Raw genomic sequence first — 19,424 nt, 5'->3', positions numbered from 1 at the left:
GTGTTATGTGTTGAGTATGCGCCAGTGCAGTCATTGTTGTAAGTGAGCCAGATGAGTTTAACTCGTGGAATCCTCACAACCACCTTGTGAGGTAGGAATTATTAGCACATCTATTTTACAGATGAGGGATTTGGGCGCAGAGAGGTTAAGCAACTTGCCCAAAGTTACACTCCTAGTAGGTGGCATTGCTAGAGCTGGAATCCAGGCACACACGCAAAACCATCCCCGCTGTTAAGGATGATACCGGTACCATCAAGTGAGATGCGTAACAGTACCTATTCTGCTCACTTTTAAGCTCATCCTAGGGCTTACACCAGCCAACTCACATTTATTTCCTGGCCCCCACCCAACTGTAGCCCTTTTCTCCAACCTTGGGATTGGGTGATAGAGGTGGTAGTCCTTGGGGAGAAGCATATGTCAAAAGGGGGTGGGGCCAAGTGGAAATTCTAGCGAAGCGCCTACTATTTGGTGGAGAACAGCTGTGGGTTGGCACCTCCGTAAGCCAGAGCTCTTACGCCACGTATGACGCAAATAAGCGTAAGACCCGGGGGTGGAGATGCCGTCACCACCAGCCCAGGGTTGGCCGAGCTGCCGCGAGAGGGGCGTATAGACCCCGCCTCGTAGGTGGGTGGGGAGTGGCAGGCCCCGCCTCGGCCCCTGTGGCTGGCTTCGGCCAGCGTCGCTGCGGTCGTGGCAGGGGAGCTAGCGCGCGGAGCCCGGAAAGATGCGGCGCCCGCGGCGGCCCGGGGGTCCCGGGGGATCCGGGGGTCTCCGGGTGCTCCTCTGCCTCCTGCTGCTGAGCAGCCGCCCGGGAGGCTGCAGCGCCATTAGTGCCCACGGTCAGGAGGAAATGAGGGGGGTGGGGTTGGGGGGGTGGAGTGTGGTGCTGGGAGCAAAACTCGGTGGGGGATGGGGAGGGGTGTCATGAAGGTAGCAAGCTCAGGTAAAATATGTGTCTGGAGTAGGGTAGGGGCTAGCACTGGTTGGTGAGGAAGATGAGAGGGCGTCTGAGAGGAAAGGGGCGTAGGCCTGGAGGTGGGGCTGGGAATACGGGGGCGGGACCTAAGAGAAGCAGGCTCAGGGCAAGATTGCGGGTTTGGGAGGAAGAATGGGGGTGCATATGGACAGAAGGGCTTAGAGACTGGCTACAAGGCCACGGGAGAAGTCGCGCTGAGGCGCCAAAGAAGTGATGACGCGCTGAGGGAATGGGGGTGGGAAGGAGGGGTAGGAAGAGAGAGCCCTGATGTCCGAGCAGGAGGAGTTGGGGACACGAGCATGGGGGGTCCCAGTTCCCAGGAGAGGATCAGGCCGAAGGAGGGGCCAGGGTTTCTCTTGAAGCTCTGAAAGGCAGATTACTGCTATCAGATCGCCAGTAAGAGGAGGAAGGCTCGGGGAGGCGGCAAAAGAGGGTGAAGAGAGAAGGGTCCTTTCCTCTCCCCCTCCCCACAGCCAGGCCTGTGCTGACTCACATCAGAGCGGACAGAGACAGTCAGCGCTGACTCATGGGCCGGGGGAGGGTGGGTTGGTGGGGCGCGTGGAGGAAGGGGCACAGCCTCATCATCTGACACCCTCCTTTCCCACCTGGGTTGGAAGCCCATGCAAGGTACTTCCTGTGGCGCTGTGGGATGGTAGGGTGGTAGGGTGGTAAATGAAGTCTGGAACGGCGGAGGGTTCAGGTCTTGTGGAGACTCCTGACCCTAGCAACCTTCCCTCCCCCATAACTGCTTCCAGGCTAGGTAGCCCTCGGCGGTGCCAGATTCAGAGTTCAGCACCGAGGACAGCGCTGGCGGTTGGTGGGGGCGCTGACTGTAGGGACAGTGTGGGGAGCCTTGCTTTAGAGACACCTCAGCCGTACCCCTTTCCCACATGGCAGGAAGGTGTGTTAGGGTTTCCATCTTTTTGAGCCCTAGCTCATCATAGTTAAAATGCTTTTGGAGATTTGGGGAGAAAAGTCCCGTTTTCCTCAGAATTTGGCCCCAAATTCCCCCCATAGTAATTCTATGAGAGTAGGAGTATTTGATCCTCTACTACTCCCTACACCTGCAAGCCTTCTCCCCATCACTCAATTAAGCAAACTGAGGCTTTCAAGGAAAAGATCCAGACTCTCAGATCCTGTGCTTCCTTCTCTTAAGCATTCTAGGCTTCTTCCCTACTCACCCCGCCTCCCCCAGCTGAAAGCCTTTCTTAGGATGAAAGAATGGACCCCATCTGTTAACCCCCTTCCCCAGCATGTCCATCCCCTGACCATTCTGTGTGGGGGGGGTGTCTGAGCCTCTGCTCCCTTTTCCCTCTACAGGCTGTCTGTTTGACCGCAGACTCTGCTCTCACCTTGAAGTCTGTATTCAGGGTGAGTGAGGCCTGGGCATAAGATTTATCAGACAGGGGACACAGTAAGAAAGAAGTGCATGGGAGGCCTGGAAGGGGGAAGGAGTACCAGTCTTGGGGAAAAGGGAATGGCCTGAAGGAGCAGAGTTCTCTGAAGTCAAGAGAGGAGATGGAGAGAGTGATGCCCATTTGCAACCTGGACTTTGGAAAACCTCTTGTCCAAGCCTCCTGCTGACACTACTTTTGTGCTCTTAGATGGCTTGTTTGGACAGTGCCAGGTGGGAGTGGGGCAGGCCCGGCCCCTTTTGCAAGTCACCTCCCCAGTTCTTCAGCGCTTACAAAGTGTGCTCCGACAGCTCATGTCCCAAGGTGAGGTCTAGCTGCACTGAAGGGAAGACACGGGGGCTTTGTTAGATAAGGGTGGGAAAGTGAGGGGCCACCTGACTCAAGAATTTCTCTTTATGAAACATTCTTATCACACCTACTTCTAGAACCTTACCTTCCCAGACCTTGCTGGAGAAGGGGGAAAGACAGGAATGGGGGTAGAGCCAGAGAGAGGGGCTGTTCACACTTAGACTCTTTGGAGGAGTCTAGAGGGGGCCTCCACAGAAGGAGCCACTGGAAGAGGCCAGCATCCATCTCCTTAGAACTGACCCACTCCATGGAACTGTCTGAGTGCTCCAAAACCATGAATTCTGGAGTCCTCAGCCAGGAGAACCCCCCCCCCCCACTCATCAAATTCACTCTTTCAACAACTATTTATTGAGTATTTACTACATGGCAAGCTTAGTTTTAGGTGCTTGGGATGTATCAGGGAATAAAACAGACAAAGGTCTCCGTCTACTGGGACTTACATTTTTGGGCATAAGGGGAATACAATATATAAGTTAGAAAAGATATACTATGTTATAAAGTGATAAGTGTCATAAAAAAAAAACAAATATTACAGCATGATAAAGGGGCAGATATGGTAGGGTAGAAAGCTTCAGTATCAAATTTAGTGGTCAAGGTAAACCTTATTGAGACTATGAAATTTGAACAAAGACATCAAAAGTGGAAGTGTTTTCCAGAAGTTTATCTGGCGGCAATGTTTCAACCTGATCAAAGAGCTAGAACAAAAACCTGTACTAAAGCAGGAGCACAAGTTTGAGGAATACCATGGAGAACATCTCTATGGTCTGGCTGTAGAGGAGTGATAGAGAGGAAAAATGGAAGATGCAGTCACATGGGTGTTGGGGGAAGGGATGCAGATCATCGCAGGGACTTCTAACAGAATGTATGGATGGATGTTGTCCTTACTCTGAGTAAAAGAAGAACCTAGGACAAGATTTTGAGCATAGAGGTGCATAATCATGCTTGTTCCTGTCGATGATATAAAGAAGTGAGTCAAGGGTAGGAGCAGTGAGATTGTTAAAAGCCACCACAATAACTCATGTGAGAGATGAACATGGTATGGGTCAGGTGGTTGCAGGGAGGTGGAAAGGAATGACAGAGTTCTGCATATATTTTAAAAGTAGTGTAACTTCATGAAATACTGGACAGTGCTGTGAAAGAAAGGGAAGTGTTAAGGATGATACCAGGTTTTATTGCCTGAATAACTGGGTTAATGAAGATGTCATTAGCTATGCAAAAGGACCAACCTGGGGAAGGGGGTGTTCAGTTCTGAATATACTAAATTTAAGATGTTCATTCCAATAGAGTGGGAAGTTGAAAGTATGAGATTCTATTTTGAAAGAGAGATGGAGGATTCTGGAGTAGAGACAGGAATTTGGAATTTTTTGGCATATTAATGGCAGTTAAACCCATGAGGTAGATGAGATAACCAAATGTTTTAGTGTATACGAAGAAGAAGTCTAGGGAATTATAATATTAAGAGGACCAGGACAAGGAGAGGACCCAACAAGGGAGACTGAGAAGGGGGAGCCACAGAGGTAGGAGGAAAAACAAGAATGTTTGGTGTCCTAGAAGCCAAGTGGAAGTGTATTGCAGAGGAAGGGGTGATCAACAGTGTCAAATAATGATGGTGAGTGAAGTAAGATGAGATTGACGAATTGGCCACTGGCTTTAGATAAGCAGAAGTCACTGGTGATTTGGATGAAAATCGTTTTGGTAGAATAGGTGGGAATAAAATCCTGAATAGAGTAGGTGAGGAGGGAAGGAGAGGAAAGAACTGGATACAGCCAGTAGAGGTAACTTCAAGGAGTCTTGCTGCAAAGAAAAGGAAAGAAATGGCGTGATCACTGGAGAGGAATGTGGGGTCATGCAGTAACTTTTTAAGATGAAAAGAATTCCATCATGTTTCTATGCTAAAGGGAATAATTCAGTAGAGAACAGAGGAAAATGATCATGTAGGAAATGGGGAGAAATTGCAGAGATGTTCTTTAGCAGGTAGTAAGGGGTGAAATCCAGTGCTCAGGTGGAGGAATTGGCCTTGGATAGGATGAGTTCTCTAATGTCCAGAGGCGACATGGCAGGTGTGGATACTAGTCAGTCTTAGGATATGAGTTAGGAGTGGTACAGACTGTTAACTCAGAAGCAGGAAAGAAGGAATGGAGGTGGAGAGTGGGAGATTATGTCTTAAGAATAGGTAACTAATCTTTCCTGAGAGTGGTTTCATGAAAGGAAAGAGTCATAAGATGACTGATGGTGGTGGAGGTGGTGAATGTTTAAAATGTGTATAGTGCTTTAGGACTTTGTAAGCACTTTCATTTCTCTGATTGTACTTGATCTTCACAATAGCCCCACGAAGTATGTAATTATTCCCACTTTACAAAGAAAAGTAAGGTTCAAGATCAACAAAAAGAAGTGATGATGATGATGATGATGATGATGATAACAGCTCTTTAAAGTTCACTATGTGACAGGTACTATTCTTACCATGTTACATTGGGTCACTTGTCACAGTCTTAGGAGGTATAAACCCCCATTTTACAGATGAGAGAATTGAGGTTCAGACAGGTTTAGCAATTTGCCCAAAGTTGCACAATGAGTAAACCGCAGAAGATTCAAACATAGTCTCACTGGCGGCAGTCTGACTTCAAAATCTGTACCTGAGTGTGGGAAGGGGACAGCTCAGATCACCCACCAGGTCTCTGGACCACCTCCACTGCCCCTCTGCTCTGCCAAACTCAATGCACTACAGGTTAGGGAGTGCGGTTTTGGTTTCTACTGGTCCCTGTTACTGGGCTCTCAGACTCTCCTGAGCCAACCTCACCCTATCCTGTCTCCTGACAGGATTGTCCTGGCACGATGATCTGACCCAGTATGTGATCTCCCAGGAGATGGAACGCATACCCAGGCTTCATCCCCCAGAGCCCCGCCCAAGGGACAGGTAGGCATCCTTTTTCAACAGCTCTAATGTGGCAAGGCTGGTGGGTCTGTGGTCTTGTCCTGACCGACAGAGGGAAGATCCAGCAAAATGTCACATAGTGACCGACAGACCGACAGTGGGCGCCAAGGTCAGGAGTCTCAGGCATGGGTTTAAGAGGTTCAAGAGTGGTCATCTGACATGTTCACGTGCTCAGTATGAGCTGAGCTCACCCCCAGGGATCCAGCAAAATGGGGGAAAAAGTTTTGAAAAACTTGGACATTTTCATAATCTAAAAGAAACATCAAAGGGGTCAGTATGAGACAAATGAGAATTTTATCATACGGAAAATGTTTAATGTTCCCTTTCATTACTATGTGGAAGTGTATGTGCAGAGACCATTGTCTTTCTGCAGTTGGGGCCTCTGAAGGCATTGTTCAGACCCTGCAAGCAGAGGAAGGTCAGTGAGGGCCATGGGGCTCCGATGATGCTAGCAGGATGAAAAAGGCAGAGTACAGTAGGACAGTAAGGGGGATGGTACTGAATGTTTGAACTGAGTGTTTGAATGCACACTTAGAGAGCCAGATGTGGGGACACGAATACAGGAGGAAGGGGGCAAACTGCAGCCCCAGTTTATCTATAGGGGCACGTGGCTGCCTTTCCCTGCACCCATTCTTTCCTCCATTCCTCGTCTCACACAACCCTAACCTCCCCCGCTGTGTTTCAGGGACCTGCGCATGCTTCCCGGGGAGGCAATGACCTGTGCCCAGGCTTGGCCCTCTGGCCCTTCCCCATGCTACTCTCTCTTCCCCTGAGGCTAGCTCATTTTGTAAGAAGTCACGTTTACTCTAAAGTTTAGTCTCAACCGCTGAGCCTGTCTGGTCCCATCCTCTCTGCCTCCTGTAGGCTCTGTATGCCCTTGCTCCACACAACCAACACACACACATACACTTTGCTTTCTTCTCCAGATCTGGCTTGGTGCCCAGGAGACCTGGTCCTGCCGGGGAGCTGCTCTTGCAGGGCATCCCTACTGGCTCTACCCCTGCAGCCCAGCACCGACTTCCTCAACCTCCAGGGGGTGGGGGTGGAGCTGGGGTGGGCTCTCCACTCTCCCCTCTACAGGCTGAGCTGCTGCCCCCTCTTTTGGAGCACCTGCTACTGCCCCCGCAGGCCCCGCACCCTGCTCTGAGTTATGAACCCGCCCTGCTGCAGCCCTACCTGTTCCATCAGGTGAGCCTTAAACACTGGCCTCACCCCAAAACCTGTCCCCAAGCCCTGATATGTGATTTTTACCTGGATCTCTGATTCCCCCACAGTTTGGCTCCCGCGATGGCTCCCGGGGCTCAGAGGGCTCACCAGGGATGGTCAGTGTCGGCCCCCTGCCCAAGGCCGAACCGTCTACCCTCTTGAGCAGAACTGCCTCCAAGGACCTCTTTGGGGCTCACTCTGACCACTCCTATGGGGACCCTCCAGGGCCTTCGCCTGGTCAACTCTTCCAGGACTCAGGGCTTCTCTACCTGGCCCAGGAGCTGCCAGTGCCCAGTAGGGCCAGGGCACCAAGGCTGCCAGAGCAAGGGGGCAGCAGCCGGGCCAAGGATTCCTCAGAGGGCTACGAGGAGGAAGGGCTAGAAGGTCGCAGGGAGAAGCCTTCTTCTCCAGCAGAGCAGCCAGGTAACAGACTTCTCAGCATCTGTTCCCTTCCTGTGGGGGCTGCATTCGGGGGCTCCTTCCCAACGACCCACACATTTGTTAATTTGTCCTTAAAGTCATTATATATGTAACTAATATCCCTCCTGACAACCTGATCTATGCCGGGCACTAGGTAGGCAGTGGGGATACTGTGGGGCGTGGAGATGGCATAACTCTTCTTCAGCTGGAGAGTCCAGATGTTCATGGTGGGCCTGAAGTGTGGTCTTGGCCCTAAGAAGGCCTTTCCCCTCAAGTGTGGATGAGGGCTGGAAGGTGGAGGGCATCAGTCTCCTAGGGTTTGAGAAGAAACTCTTAAGTGTGCTAGTACCCTCCCCCCACCAAATGCCTCCTACGAGTTCATCTTGCCACCGCCACCTCACTGCCACCATCTCGCCATAAGCTCTGTGTCTGGCTCCCAGCAGACGTGACTCTCCAGAGACTGGCAGCTGTGCTGGCGGGCTATGGGGTGGAGCTGCGTCAGCTGACCCCTGAGCAGCTCTCCACCCTCTCAACCCTGTTGCAGCTGCTGCCCAAGGGCGCAGGACGAAACCTGGGTGAGTGTCCAAGCACAGAGACTTGCAACCACCAGCTCCATGATGGCCTCTTGCCCTATGTTTCAAGACCACATGGAGCAGCCTAGAGGGCAAGGTCAGGGGCAGGGAAGAGAGTTCCTTTGAGACATGAGCACAGGGTCATTGCCTGCCAAGGGCAGGAAGCAAGGGACTGGGGTGGTGAGCTGAGTTAGAGTGGGAAAGAACTCGAGGATGGGAGTAATGGAAGAAGAAGCCAGCAGGGGGTATGAGCAGCGATTAGGAGGCACCAGGGAAGGTGAGTGGTTGATAACAGCCTCGAAGGAAGTGGCCAATGCCAAGTGAAGCCAGTAATTGATGGGCAGGGGGAGGACTGAACAACGAATAATTTTGACAAGTGTGGCCAATAGCTCCAGAAAGCTGAGGAAACAGTCATAAGGTAGAAGCAAACAGGCATGAGACCATGCTTAGGATGAGACCAAAGACAGGACTGGGTCACTGACTGAGGGCAAAGAGGCCACAGCAAGTGCAACAGGCTCAGGGCTGCTGGCTCTTTCTCCTACCTGTGTTGGGGAGACCTTCACCTTGGCCCTTTGCCCAGAGTCTTGTTTTTCCTGTCTCTACAGGAGCGGTTGTGAATGTTGGAGCCGACATCAAGAAAGTGAGTTTGGGCACCTCCCTGACCCTCAGTGCCCCTAGCAGCACCCCCCTGCCCCTTGTCAGAATCTAAACCTCAGCCTTGGGACCCAGATCTGTATCTTCCAACTCTCCTCATTGGCCCAGAGACCACATGTCCTTCCCTTAAGCTCTCACCTCAAGCTGATGGCAGAGCTGGGTCTAGAAGCTGGAATTCTCAATTCGCTGCTTTTTTTCACTACAGTCATTTCAGATCCTGCTCTGAGGATCCTTAGGTGAAGAGGGGAGTTACACGCAGGCTCCTGACCCTCCCTGTAGCCCGAAGAGCTCTATCTTTTCCACACGTGTGACTTCTGAGATTTTTGTGGCTAAACAGAAGTCTAAAAATCACTGCCTGCCTTCATCTCTCCTAACACCACCTCCCCTCACTCCAGAGGGTCTCCCTACTCCAGCTCCATCCTGTGGATCATTACTGACCATGTTGCACTCATTTAATCCTTTATGCATTCATTCATTCATCCATCCAGCTGACTCACTTTTCTGGGTAACCTCTATGTGCCCAGTGCTGCCTTGGGCCCTGGGGATTAGAAAGAAACAAGTCCCAAGGTCCTCTTTAGGGACCTCAGATTCCCATCCCCCCACCCCCTATACTATCCAGAGACCACATCTCTATCCTCTCTTCTAAACAGACAACAGAGGAGCAGGTGCAGGGTGAAAACACAGTGGAGCCTCCACCCCCTACGCCCTCCCTGCCTGAATACCCCACTGCCAGCCCCACCTCCAATAAAGCCCAGCAGGTGCTGAGCTCTGGATCCTCCGAGTCCCCCAAAGCTGCTACCCAACTTGCCATACCTGTCCTGCTGGAGAAGAAAAGTCTCCTGGGCCAGAGCCAGCCCCCAGCAGCGAGGCAGCCGTCAGCTCAGCCATCAGCAGAGGAGTATGGCTACATTGTCACTGACCAGAAGTAAGGGTTTCAGCCTGGGGAAGCCTTCCAGCCCCCCCTCCCATCCCCTGAGGAGGGTATGTTATAGGGGCAGGCCTGCCTGGCAAGAAGCAGAGAGCAGAAATCCAGATGTGAAGTGGACAGGGGGGTGGGCTTCTCTGCACCCCTGGAGGTAGCTTGTTTCAAGAAAGTGGCCAAGAGGATCCCTACTTGCCTTCCTCTCCCTTCTCCCCACCTTCAGGCCCCTGAGTCTGGCTGCAGGAGTGAAGCTGCTGGAGATCCTCGCTGAACATGTGCACGTGTCCTCGGGCCGCTTCATCAATATCAGGTGGGGCTGGTATCTAGCTGGGGCAGAAAGGATCTAGAAGGTGCCTTGAGGGGAGAGGTGTCTGGAGGGGCTTGGGGAAGGAAGGGAAGACAAAGTCTCGGGTAAGTGGCCACGGTGGGGTCCCAGCTGCATTGAAGTTGCCCCCCCACAATACACACACCTTGTGTGTGCGGCAGCAGGACGAGGAGCGCCTGGAAGCCATGGGGCCCGAGGGGGCCCATGGTCTCACACACACACACACACACACACACACACACACACACACAGGATGCTGGCCTCATCCAGCATTCCTCTCCAATATTCCTGTAAGGCATCACTGTTTGGCCTCGGCTTCATCCTCTCATGGGGAGAAGGCCAAAGCTGGCCTCTCTGTTAACAGTCTGGGGTCTGTGTTGGGTGAGGCAGTAATGTAGCTCCTGTTTGGCAGTGTGGTGGGACCGGCCCTCACCTTCCGCATCCGACACAATGAACAGAACCTGTCTTTGGCCGATGTGACCCATCAAGCTGGTAAATACTGCCCGGTCCCAGCCCCAGCATTAGTAGGACATACCCAGGCCTGTGGCTGATGCCCCCCCTTGAAATATTCCCAACACACATGGGCCCTATGGAGACCACCCGGAGCTGGAGAGAGTCTGACCCACATCTTCCCTGCAGGGCTGGTGAAGTCGGAACTGGAAGCACAGACAGGGCTCCAGATCTTGCAGACAGGAGTGGGACAGGTATGAGCTAAATGAAGAATCAGCTGAAACCCCAGAGGGCTACCATTGCCCACAACAGATGGGGGCAAACTTGTTAGGAAAACCAGAGCTGAAACCTCTCCTACTTGGTGGGCCCACCAGCTTTACCAAAGCTGCCCTCCCCTTGCAGTTCTTTTTCTGGCCAGCAGATGGCCCCAGTGGCTGCTGCTCCTCCGCCCCTTCAGCTTCCTCCTCCCTCTCCTTGCCCTTCCTCCTCCTCCCCCTCCTCCTCAAGGGCACGACCCTTCCATAGGAAGGCCTCCAGCTTGGAAACACCACCTGAGGTGTCCATAGCCTTCTGGAACAAAGTTTCTAAATTCCAAGGGAAAACCCAATGCAGTAAGGACATTAAACTCAATATATATTTCTATTCTGCAACCCTATTGCCTTACTTTCTACTATGCCATTCCTTGGGACTCTCCAAACTTCTCTACATTCATTTTTGCAAAAACTCCTGGTGGGGTCATCCATTAAGTTTCAGGCAGTGCTGTGTGGTTCAGTTGTCCGATGGGGCTTGAGAAGGAAGGTCTTGGGTCTAAATGAGCGCTTCTGCCTGAGCCACCATGCCCTTGCCCTATCAGCTTTGCCCTTGGAAGTACCCTAGCAGGGATTGCGGCCTCGGGGTGGGGGGCAGGGGTTGAGGAACAGCTCCTAAATACCTCCTGCCACTGCCCTCCTTGATTCTAGTCTTGCTCCCACAGAGGGAGGAGGCAGCTGCTGTCCTTCCCCGACCAGCCCGCAGCACATCTCCCATGCGCTCCGTGCTGCTTACTGTGGTGGCCCTGGCGGGCGTGGCCGGGCTGCTGGTGGCTCTGGCAGTGGCCTTGTGTGTGCGACAGCATGCACGGCAGCGGGACAAGGAGCGCCTGGCAGCCCTGGGGCCCGAGGGGGCCCATGGTGACACCACCTTCGAGTACCAGGTGTGTGGCCCAAAAGCTTGTGGATGAGAGGGAGTAGAGGGGATTGGGAGTCTGGGTCTCACACAGGGTGAGGGTGGGGTGTTGGATGGAGGTTAGGCACCCATCCTTGGGAGTAGCCCAGCTGGGGTTACAGAAACCCAAGCTGCGGTGTTGTGGGGGCATCTTGAATGGGTGGGAATTGGGAGCAGATGCTCCCTAAAGTTCTTCCTGGGGCCACACTTCTGGGATCCCATTCCCATCTCTGAGCTTGTCAGAGGCACCCCACAAACAGAACAGCCTGGAAAAGAATGAGGGCCCTGGCAGCAGAGCCTCCGCCTCTCTCCCTGAGGGGTTTCATACAGAATCAGTCAGGGAGGAGCCTGCAATGGAATCCAGGATGCTGCTGAAAGGGTTTGGGGGGCTCTGGGGCCCTGCCTGATCTTTCTTCTGCAGGACTTGTGCCGCCAGCACATGGCCACAAAGTCCCTGTTCAGCCGGGCAGAGGGTCCCCCGGAGCCTTCTCGGGTGAGCAGCGTGTCTTCCCAGTTTAGTGACGCGGCCCAGGCCAGCCCCAGCTCCCACAGCAGCACACCGTCCTGGTGCGAGGAGCCCGCCCAGGCCAACATGGACATCTCCACGGGACACATGATTCTGGTCAGGACGGGCCCGGGGCCCGGGGCCCAGGGTGGGTGAAGGGCCGGGATGCTGGAAGAGGCTGGCCGGGGGGTGTGGGCCAAGGCAGGCTGCGGTATCCCTGCAGGCGTACATGGAGGACCACCTGCGGAACCGGGACCGCCTGGCCAAGGAGTGGCAGGCCCTGTGCGCCTACCAGGCGGAGCCCAACACCTGTGCCGCAGCCCAGGGGGAGGGCAACGTCAAAAAGAACCGCCACCCTGACTTTCTGCCCTGTGAGTGAGTCCTGCTGATCAGCCTGGCCCAGCCCTCTCTCTGCAGGGAGCTCTGGAGGGCTTGGGGGGCTCCGGCCAAGTGGCAGGGGTACCAGGACCCCAGTAACTGGAGGGGCACCTGAGATGGGATGTGGGGTCTGTGCAGATGATCACGCGCGCATCAAGCTGAAGGTGGAGAGCAGCCCTTCTCGGAGTGATTACATCAATGCCAGCCCCATTGTAAGTGGCTCTAGCTCCAGCCCCCTCCTCCGCCCCATTTTTATCCTGCCTGGAAACTCCATTTCCTCATGGTCACTGTCCATGCCATCTGATGTCCTGGAATTATGGGGCCTGATATCCCAGCATGGAAATGGGGATTTTTCAAGCTCTCCCAGATCCTGACCCACTCCCTTTGACCAAGCCTCTCCATAGCAGCATTTCCCATTCTGGCTCATGACGTGTCTCCCCTGCCGCAGATTGAGCACGACCCTCGGATGCCAGCCTACATAGCCACCCAGGGCCCGCTGTCCCATACCATCGCAGACTTCTGGCAGGTGAGTTCTTGGAAGGAGGGCTTCTCCAGGGACCAGTGGTCCTTGAGGGGAGCTGGAAAGGTTAGAGTGGAATCTCTGTCCCTAGATGGTGTGGGAGAGTGGCTGCACCGTCATTGTCATGCTGACCCCACTGGTGGAGGATGGTGTCAAGCAGTGTGACCGCTACTGGCCAGATGAGGGGTCCTCCCTCTACCACGTATATGAGGTCAGCAAAACCCCATGGCAGGGGGACGAGGGAATGGAGAGAGTGGATGGTGAACCATTCATACATGTATGAATTGTATATGCATATATGCACACATGCACACACATGTACATGTACTATATGTTTACATGTGTGTGTCCAGCCAGGGCCAGGAAGCATCTGTAGGGACCTATCATGAAAGGTACAGAAATAAAACTATAAAACAACCAAAACCGAGGTAAGAAGCCGGGAGCCAAGAGTGTATGAGATGGGGAAGAGAAGTAAAACCGAAGACCAACATTAAGACCTACGTTAATCGAGCCTCACTTAGCGCTGAGTTTCCAAAGCCAGGAAAGAAAGAACCACCAGTCACAAATAGAATAGAAACAAACTTTTTTCATTAGGAGAGAAGATAGGTATTGGGGGAGGGGGTACTGGGAAGAGGCAGAGCCGAGGAAAGAGGAACAGATTCCTGCTCCATGGAAGGTGACCCCCTGTAAAGCAGGAGACACTAAGAGACAACAAGCTTCTCCTCACCAAGGGAGCACCGAATAGCGAATAGTAGTTTTTCATCATCCGATGAGCACCCAGCAGTCTTTTTTTTTAAAGCTGCTTTTTAAAATTGATGTTGCTCATGGTTAAAGAAAAACAATGAATAAAAATATAGAATCTCATCCAGGTTGATGGTGTGTGTAGCACAGACACTGTGTTAGGCTCAGTGAGGAAGAGGAAAGAGGAACTCTGGCCTCAAGACGCCCACAGAGGCTGTGTCCGGGTGGAAAAGCCACTCGTTGTCCTGTGCAGCCAATAAGTGACGCAGACAACTGGGGATCCGGGGGAGAGCTGGGGCCGTAGCAGTGGGCGGTTGGGTAAGCTTCCAGGAGGATGGAGAGTTTGAGCCGGCCCCGGAGGCTGGGAGGATCTGGAGAGGCGCTGCCGTCCTCAGACCCGGCTGGCTCCTCGGCAGGTGAACCTGGTGTCCGAGCACATCTGGTGCGAGGACTTCCTGGTGCGCAGCTTCTACCTGAAGAACGTGCAGACCCAGGAGACGCGCACGCTCACGCAGTTCCACTTCCTCAGCTGGCCGGCAGAGGGCACTCCGGCGTCCACCCGGCCGCTGCTGGACTTCCGCAGGTGAGGGAGGGAGCGCGGGGAGAGAGCAGCGCGCGAGCGGGGGCCCGGGAGCTGGGCGTCCCCCCATCCCACCACTCTTCCTGGGGGCCCCGGTCTTGTGAGGCGGGCGCTCCAGGCTGACCTGGAGCCTCCGCCTCTGACCTCCAGCCGCCCCCTTCCAGACCCCGCAAGCCCGGACGGATGCTCTGGCTGGCTGCGCGCATCCCTCCACCCCTGCGCTCCCGCTCCCGCGCTGCTCTCGCTCCGCTGTTCTGCCTGCTGAGTCCCCCTCGCCCCTTTTCTCTCCCTGCTTCCCCGTTTCTGGCTCCTCCATTAACCCCGCCCCCAAGAAGGGCTCACCTGAGTTCAAGCTCCCTTCTTCTCGCCTGCTCTCCCTCTCCTGGGTCCCGGCTCCCGTCTCTCCTGTTCGTCGCCTCCAGGGCCGCTCTTGCGATCTCCAGCATATTCCGTGTGTCTGCTGTCCCCTCATCTCACTCCCTCCTGCCCATCTGTCCTTTCTCCCTCGCTGTTTCTTTGCCTCTGTTATTTCTCCCCCGGCCTTCTTTCCTTCCTTTTCTTCTCTCTCCCCTTCCCCTGCCTCCCCGCTCAGCTCTTTGTCTCTCCCATTGTCTCTGAGTCTGTTTTCTCTCCATGTCTCCGGTCCTGCATCTCTCCGCTGTTCTGTCCCCTCTCTTCCCGCCTTCTCCACCTCCCTGCCTTCTCTCTGTCTTTCCCTCCCTCTGTCTGTCTCCCCACTCTGTCCTTCTGTCCTAACCCTCTCCTCTGTCTCTCTCTCCCTCTCACGGCTGCCAGTGTCATTTTTGTGATCTGCAGCTAGTGTTCTCTCTCCAGTTGCATAGTCACAAAAGTGATCATTGGAAGGCGTGGCCGCTGCATGGACAGGACAATCTAATCAGGACTTGTGGGCCCTGGGCCCCCCCCCCCCCCCTGAAGTCTGCTGGGAGAGCTGGTGGGTGGGGGGACTCTGAGGAGACAAACACTATCCAAGACAGTTGGGAGGATCTCAGGATTACTAGGGACTCAGTAGAGCAGGTGGCGGCTGGGCAGGAAGCTAACTAGGGGCCTTTCCCTGTTCTGACAACAAAACACCCACCAGGCCAGTCCTCCGGCATCCCCAGTCTTCCCCCTCGCCCACACTGCAGCCTCCTCCTGCTTCTCTGCCTCTTGCCAGGCTGGCCCGAGGTCTCCAGGTGCTGGACAGAGAGCAGAGGAGCAGAGCTGAGGGGAGAAGCTGGGGATAGTTTCTTTTCTTTCTTTTCTTTTCTTTCTTTCTTTCCTTTTTTCAAGTTTATTTAAGTGATCTCTACACCCAACCTGGGGCTCGAACTGAGGACCCCAAGATCGCATGCTTTTTCTGCTGAGCCAGCCAGGCGCCCCAGCTGGGGATAGTGTCTGAGCCTCTGGATGATGGTTTCTCACTGGGCTCCCTGGAGCCTGAGCCCCTGGGTCCTCAAAAACAATGCCAGGGGTCGTAGAGTTATTTCTTGCTTTCCACGTTTAAAAAATCCGTATAGAATTAGTGCATGGACCATTTTTAAGACTGCACAGGTAAGCTAAAAGATTACATTTCTTTGCTTTAGGCCAGAATGGTGTAAACACAGTTGGCAGCAGACACCCAGAACAAATTAACTGCTGCTTAATAAATACGGTTTGTTGGAGGGCTACATAGAGGAACGGCAAACTCATTTTTTTTTAAGTGCTAAAAAGTGACTCTGAACAAGTTGCTTGATTTCTGTTTTTCTTACCTGTGAAATGGGGATGATGACCCCTACTTCAGGGGTTGTTACAAGAGTCAGTGGGATAAAGTCTGTAAAATCTTGTTTAAGTGCCTGGCGCATAGGAAAGGCTCAATGAATTCTAGATATGATTCACTGTCATTATTATTAGATGATTGGGAGCTACTGCAGATACTTCTGTTCAACCCCAGCTCTCTAACACGTGAGCCAACTTGCTAGAAAACCATGTGGATACCGGTAAAATCATTCAGAGTCACCTGGCCCTTGCAAGTCTGGGGGAGTCTCAATGGTAGATCCTTAAATTCCAAGCTTCCCCTGAAACAATCTAATAACTCTTCAGGTGGTCCTCCCTGGTCCTGGCCCCCTGGGGGGTATCAGGATTCTGCAAGTAATTCTCAAAGGAGGAAAGTCATAAGGGACAAGAGCAGGTTAGACTAGGCCACTGAGGAAGGGAGAAATCCTCTGCTCCCTGCTGAGAGGGCAACTGTCAGTGTAACAGAAAAGAGTCTGAGGTCCAAGTGGACCCCAAGTCTAAATATGACCCAACCACAGAACACCTGTGCTGGGATGAGGCTGATTCAGGGAGACAGACAGCTGTATAACATTCAGAGCAGAAGATTGTCTTCCCTTTGTGAAAGAAATTTTGTGCCTAGGGCTACCCGACCTCATTGCTAGTGAGGACCACCAGGAGCCCGAGTGGGGAGGGGAACAGCCTGGGCAGTTGTAAAGGAGGGCAGAGGGACAGAGCAGGAATGTGATGAGATTAACACCCTTGAAGTCACCAGAAAGCCTATTCTCCCTGGACTTTTAGCAGAGGTGGCTATTAATATTATGTAGTATCATTAATAGTACTACCATTTATTGAGCACCTAAGGTATGTCAAACCTCACACTTAATTCTTTACATGGATTATCTCATGCAATCATGGTGAGAACCCTAAGAAGTGGGTTACTATTATTACACCCTCATTTTACAGACAAGAAAACTGAGGCTCAAAGAGGCCAAGTCTGTTGTTCCCAGGTGCGTCACTTGGGCATCAAGCTCATTAAGTGACAAGGCAAGCCCAGGGCCACCCACATCATCCTGGTTCTTTGCCTCCTGCCCTGATTCATTTCTCCAGCTCTCTTCCCTCCTCTGCCCTGGGCACATGGGGAGAACAAGAAGAAAAACAGCCCCCAGGTGTGTGCTGGTGCCCCCCCTCACACCCACTTCTTGTTGCAGGAAAGTGAACAAGTGCTACCGGGGCCGCTCCTGCCCCATCATTGTGCACTGCAGGTGCGTGCGGATGGGCTGGGGGCGGGGGTGGGGGTGGGGTCACAGGGGCCAGGACAGCCCAGGCCAGAGGGTCCTGAGGTGGGGCATTCCTGATTGCCACCCCTCTCTCTGGTCCTCCTCCCTGGGCACATCTCCCATGCATGCTGCCTGCCTGACCCCTGGATGCTGGCCAACAATAGCCCATGGGCCAAGTTCAACATGCCATCTGTTTTTGTTTTTTTTTTTTTAATGGCCCATGAGCTAAGAATGGTGTTCACATTTTTAAATGGTTGAAGAAAAGTAAAAAAGAACATGTGACAGAGACTCTCTGTATGTCGCACACAAAGTTGAGGATATTTACCCTCTGACCATTTACACCAAAAGATTGCTGAACAAAAGCCTGCCCAGAGGCTGGAAAGGACCATTCTTATCCCGCCTCTGCCCCAGCTGATTTCACCTTAAGACTGAGCCAGGGCTCTCCTTTTAGGCTGGACCACTACCCAAGTGACACCCCATGGCTCACAGGCCCCCCACTCAAGGCCCAATTCCCAGGGGCCCCCGGGGTTCTGACTGATGCCTCCTCAACCATGCCTACTGGCCCCACCAGTGTCTTCCCCACCCCAAGAGCCTCCCTGTCTCCTCTACCCCTCCCCCTTTCTGCTGGGTCCTGAGCGGAGCCTGTCATCCTCTCCTGTTTCAGCGATGGTGCAGGAAGGACTGGCACTTACATCCTTATTGACATGGTACTGAACCGCATGGCAAAAGGTGAGGACCTTCCCCACAGCGCCCGCAGCCCTGCCCCCGATGAGCCATCCCAGCACCCAGGCTCCTGGGAGCTCCTGGAGGGACCAGTTATCACACCCCCAGGCTCTGCCCAGTCCTCCAAGCCTCCCAGCCCAGGGCGCTCCAGGCTTTCTGGGTCCTGTCCTCTGGGCAAACCCTGTGCCCTCTCCAATCTCCAGGAGTAAAGGAGATCGACATCGCTGCCACCCTGGAGCATGTCCGTGACCAACGGCCTGGCCTTGTCCGCTCGAAGGTGACTGTTCCTCCCCGCACTGACCTGAGCTGCCAGCCTCGCCCAGGGAGACTGGCAACAGCCTGCCTCCCCCACCTGCCCCCACCTGCCCCCACCTGCCCCAGGAGGACTCCCCCCTCGCCCAAGTGACCTCCCTGGCTCCCCTGCCCAAAAGCCCCCCCTCCCCACAGCCCCCTCCTCCCGTCACAGGGCAAGAGCAGAGGTCAGTCCTCTCCATGACATTCTCTCTCCTGCCCTTCGCCAGGACCAGTTTGAATTTGCGCTGACAGCTGTGGCGGAGGAGGTGAACGCCATCCTCAAGGCCCTGCCCCAGTGAGACCCCTGGGGCCCCTCCGTGGGCAGACCAGCCTCTGCTCGCTCTTTGCCTGTGTGAGCATCTCTCTGTGTACCCCCTCCTTTCCCCCAACCCCACCGCCTGGGTTCCTCTTGGGCATGGCCAGTTGTAAAGCAGGGGATGTGGGAAGGGGCAAACCTACCCAGCCTCTCACCTGTCAGAGCCCCCAGGAAGTCCCCTGGGAGGCAGGCGCTTGGGGGTGGGGGGTTGCTGGCAGCCAGCCAGGAGCAGAGGAAAGTCCTCCACCCAGAGCCTTCTCCTGCCCGAGTTCCCCAGCCCCCCAGCTCCCGTTCTTCTGAGAGCTCCCAGGATGTCCGCGCAGACTGCCCCGTGGAGGGCCCGGCTCCTTGCTTGCCCATCCCCCGCTGCCTGCCGCCCTGCCTCTGTGGCCCGCGCTCTGGCCCCTGCCTTCCCTGCCTCCCTAGGGCCTCCTCCCCTGCCCTCCTGCCACGTGCCACTCCACTCTTGCCCTGTGGCACAAGAGAACATTTCTAGAAAAATCTACTTTTGTATCAGTGTGAATTAAAGTTAGTGTGTCGTGTGTGCAGCTGCAACCCGGACTCCCACACTTTTGTGTCGTCTCTGCTTCCAGACTCCATCTCTTTGTGCCCTTCAGCCCCAGGATAAGGAATCTCATGCAGGCCAAGCACCTGGCACACCACAAGCAAAACTAGCCAGACTCCGGTAGCAGCCTGTACACCAGGCCTGTGAGACATCACAATAGGCATCCATCCACCTGGGGGCAGGGGCACTTCCTCCCCCTCTCCCAACCCTCCTCCTCGTAGGGTCCCATGTCCTCCTCATGTGCATGTCAGGAGGCATCCTCGGACAAAGGTGGTGGACACAGAAATTAGGCAAAAAGAGACGTGGGCCTGGAGCAATGTGGGAATTAGGAACACTTAACCTTGCCA

The 19,424-nt window shown here is 54.1% G+C and overlaps 1 protein-coding gene across 5 annotated transcripts; it reads left to right on the top strand.

Moving 5' to 3' along the window:
- The first annotated feature begins 489 nt into the window (after positions 1-489).
- Positions 490-19,079, top strand: PTPRN (protein tyrosine phosphatase receptor type N). 5 transcript variants are annotated; one of them, XM_059393531.1, is made up of 23 exons: positions 490-624; positions 2,297-2,347; positions 2,581-2,694; positions 5,560-5,656; positions 6,601-6,862; positions 6,949-7,303; positions 7,741-7,875; positions 8,478-8,512; positions 9,177-9,451; positions 9,672-9,758; positions 10,186-10,265; positions 10,413-10,477; positions 11,197-11,415; positions 11,848-12,048; positions 12,155-12,302; positions 12,448-12,521; positions 12,758-12,835; positions 12,921-13,040; positions 13,987-14,153; positions 17,111-17,164; positions 17,844-17,908; positions 18,106-18,179; positions 18,424-19,079. In XM_059393531.1, exons 3-23 carry the CDS (start codon positions 2,685-2,687, stop codon positions 18,493-18,495), a joined length of 2,673 nt encoding a protein of 890 aa, XP_059249514.1. In that variant the 5' UTR covers positions 490-624; positions 2,297-2,347; positions 2,581-2,684; the 3' UTR covers positions 18,496-19,079. The 5 variants fall into 5 exon arrangements, with proteins under 5 accessions (XP_059249514.1, XP_059249510.1, XP_059249512.1 ...); XM_059393527.1 differs by lacking the exon at positions 490-624 and adding an exon at positions 632-839 and having other exon boundaries at positions 7,744-7,875; XM_059393529.1 differs by lacking the exon at positions 490-624 and adding an exon at positions 632-839 and having other exon boundaries at positions 11,941-12,048.
- The last annotated feature ends 345 nt before the right edge of the window (positions 19,080-19,424 follow it).

Source organism: Mustela nigripes, chromosome 3 (assembly GCF_022355385.1).
Source record: "Mustela nigripes isolate SB6536 chromosome 3, MUSNIG.SB6536, whole genome shotgun sequence".
In the NCBI taxonomy this organism is placed as follows: domain Eukaryota; kingdom Metazoa; phylum Chordata; class Mammalia; order Carnivora; family Mustelidae; genus Mustela; species Mustela nigripes.
The sequence above is the reverse complement of the archived record's forward strand: the minus strand, read 5'-3'. Positions and strand labels throughout refer to the sequence as shown.